The sequence below is a fragment of the Sphaeroforma arctica genome (genome assembly GCF_001186125.1).
Source record: "Sphaeroforma arctica JP610 unplaced genomic scaffold supercont1.4673, whole genome shotgun sequence".
Classification (NCBI taxonomy): domain Eukaryota; class Ichthyosporea; order Ichthyophonida; genus Sphaeroforma; species Sphaeroforma arctica.
The window spans coordinates 1-2339 of record NW_014035885.1 but is presented as its reverse complement, the minus strand read 5'-3'; the positions used below and the strand labels follow the sequence as shown (position 1 = coordinate 2339).

Sequence of the window (2339 nt, the reverse complement as noted above, 5' to 3'; positions counted from 1 at the left end):
ATATATATTTGTGCGAGTGTGCATGCTCATGTCTTGTGGGTATATACGATGATATGCTTGCAATTGTATTGTATAAGTGCTTCGCGACAAAAAAGAAAAAACTTCACAACTATCGATGCGAATGTATCGTACCAAAAAGCATATCTGTTAAAACGTGTGTATGTGATATGCTTAGAATTTCAGCACACAAAAGTTGCAACGTAGATACATACCTTTGAAAGGATTCAGGGTGAATGAGCTTTGTACATCTCTATTGGTATCTAAGTGAGTTAACTCTGGGTCTTTGCCGTCGTCGTCGCTGTGTGTACGTCTGACATTCTGCCACGACTTATGAATTGAAGTTACCTTTCTGCGTAGGAACATTGCGCGTGCGTATATATCTCGAGCCAACCCATCAGATACACATATCCTACGTTGATATAGTGCGCAGACTGAACTAGATTGCGAACTCAGCTGAAATATTATATGCTTTCTTTGTGAAGGGGCGTCTGTGTTGGAACGTCAACCCTGAACTTGCAGGTTTAGTGCACTTCTTTTATTCAAAGATATATATGGCTTTAAAGTCAAAGTGATCGAACTCAGCCTCAACTCGCCCAAACCTCAAGCCAATTTTTACCAACCAAGGAACAGAAAAAGAAAGCATCATTTATACAAGATGTATTACTCATAGCCTCGTCTATCCCTATCACAGCTGGAAACGGGACAGGGCTTTCTCTATGAATTGATAAAAGTTGTTGTAGTGACTCAGTACTCTAGTGACTCAGTACTGTAGTCTGTATACGAGTGGAGTCCCTGGAGAGCATACTATTTTTACTCTCTACATAGTACTCTTTTTACAGTCTTTGGGGCCATGTAAAGTTTTTCTCAAGAAAAACATCTATAATTGTTTTTTTTAAATAAAAACAAACAAACTTGTTCTTTATATTTATCACAGTATCGAGAGCGAACTGACTAAAAATATATAAATAAATATCAACAACTGCAGTCAGTACAGTGACGCTGCGACAGTCTGCAATTCTGCATGACTGCATGTAGGGAGCAATTTTAATTTATTTCTATAAAGTATCTTTTTTAAAACGTCTGAGCCAAGTGCCAACAGAGATTACGGTTTTTGACCCCCACCACCAGAGTGTGCCCAGTCTCAAAAGTCTGCCACGCAGCCACAGACCCACAGCCTGTGCCAAAACCCAAGCGCCAGCAGCTGATGTGCTTTACTTTAACAGTCCAAATTTCAACTATATTATTATACATACGCTATACTATTTCATTAGTCTATTTTGAATTAAATTACACATTGCACCAATTATATTACGATAGTACTTAAACTATATGGATAGCGATTTCATTGGCCTATTTCTGACCATAGTGGCGCTATGGAAGAGCATGACCAGTATCGATGACTCTGCAAAGTATGACGGTGATGAGTGATCCTTGATGAAGGACACGAAGGTTGAATGGAGCCGTTTGATTGATTAATAGAGTTTTAGGGTTTAGGGATTCCTTCTCATATCAAAAAAATATATATATATCGCGCGTAAAAGGAAATAAAAGATATATTTAAATTTTACAAATCTGTGGCAAAATGTATAAAGACAGTACGTACCATTGTACACTGAAGTCTGAACACTCTACTGTGTATATACTTTTTGGTTCGTTTTTACAACAAACCCCCCCCCCCCCAAAAAAAACGCGGGCTATGTGTTGATATATTTATAAAATAGAGGGGACTAAATATAGCCTCTCAATCATCTTAATAGGCTTTTGTAAATATGAAAAAGTAGAAGAAAAATATTTCAATTAATTTGAGAAGGAAGGTCTGCGAATTCATTGTTTTTTAATTTTACAATGCTGTCTGATGATTTGTACATATGTAGCTACACTTGTTAATAGTACTCTCGCTACTAGCCTACATACGATACAGACGGTCTTACACCTCAAAAGGCTCAATCACGCTCGGAACAGAGACTTGCTACACCTAGTACAGGATTAGGCATCTCTCTCACACTCTCAGTTGATACTGTGATATATGAGTTCAATTTTACATAAGATTTGACTACGATCGTGTCTTAAGCACTTCGATTTATTAGGCTATGATCCTGTTGTGAATAATAAATTTTATATAGGGTTTAGGCCACGAATATGGGCGACCAAAGGATAAAGCATTCGTCAGTAATGACTCTTGCGGAGTCGGTGGATGCGATCAGCTTTATGTCAAACGAGGCGTCTACAACAGGTATGACCGTCAAGTGCGCTGATTACTTTAAACCCGCCCATGATGTAGCTATGCTTATATATATATATATATATATATATGTGTGTGTGTGTGTGTGTGTGTGTGT

At 37.9% G+C, this 2339-nt stretch overlaps 1 protein-coding gene across 1 annotated transcript; it reads right to left on the bottom strand.

The window, feature by feature from the left end:
* Positions 1-212: 212 nt before the first annotated feature.
* On the bottom strand, positions 213-363 carry SARC_14474 (hypothetical protein; the record flags this gene model as incomplete). The annotated part of the gene is made up of 1 exon (XM_014291391.1): positions 213-363. A coding segment is annotated over one exon (151 nt), but the record flags the coding sequence as incomplete, so codon positions are not given.
* Between the last annotated feature and the right edge of the window lie 1976 nt (positions 364-2339).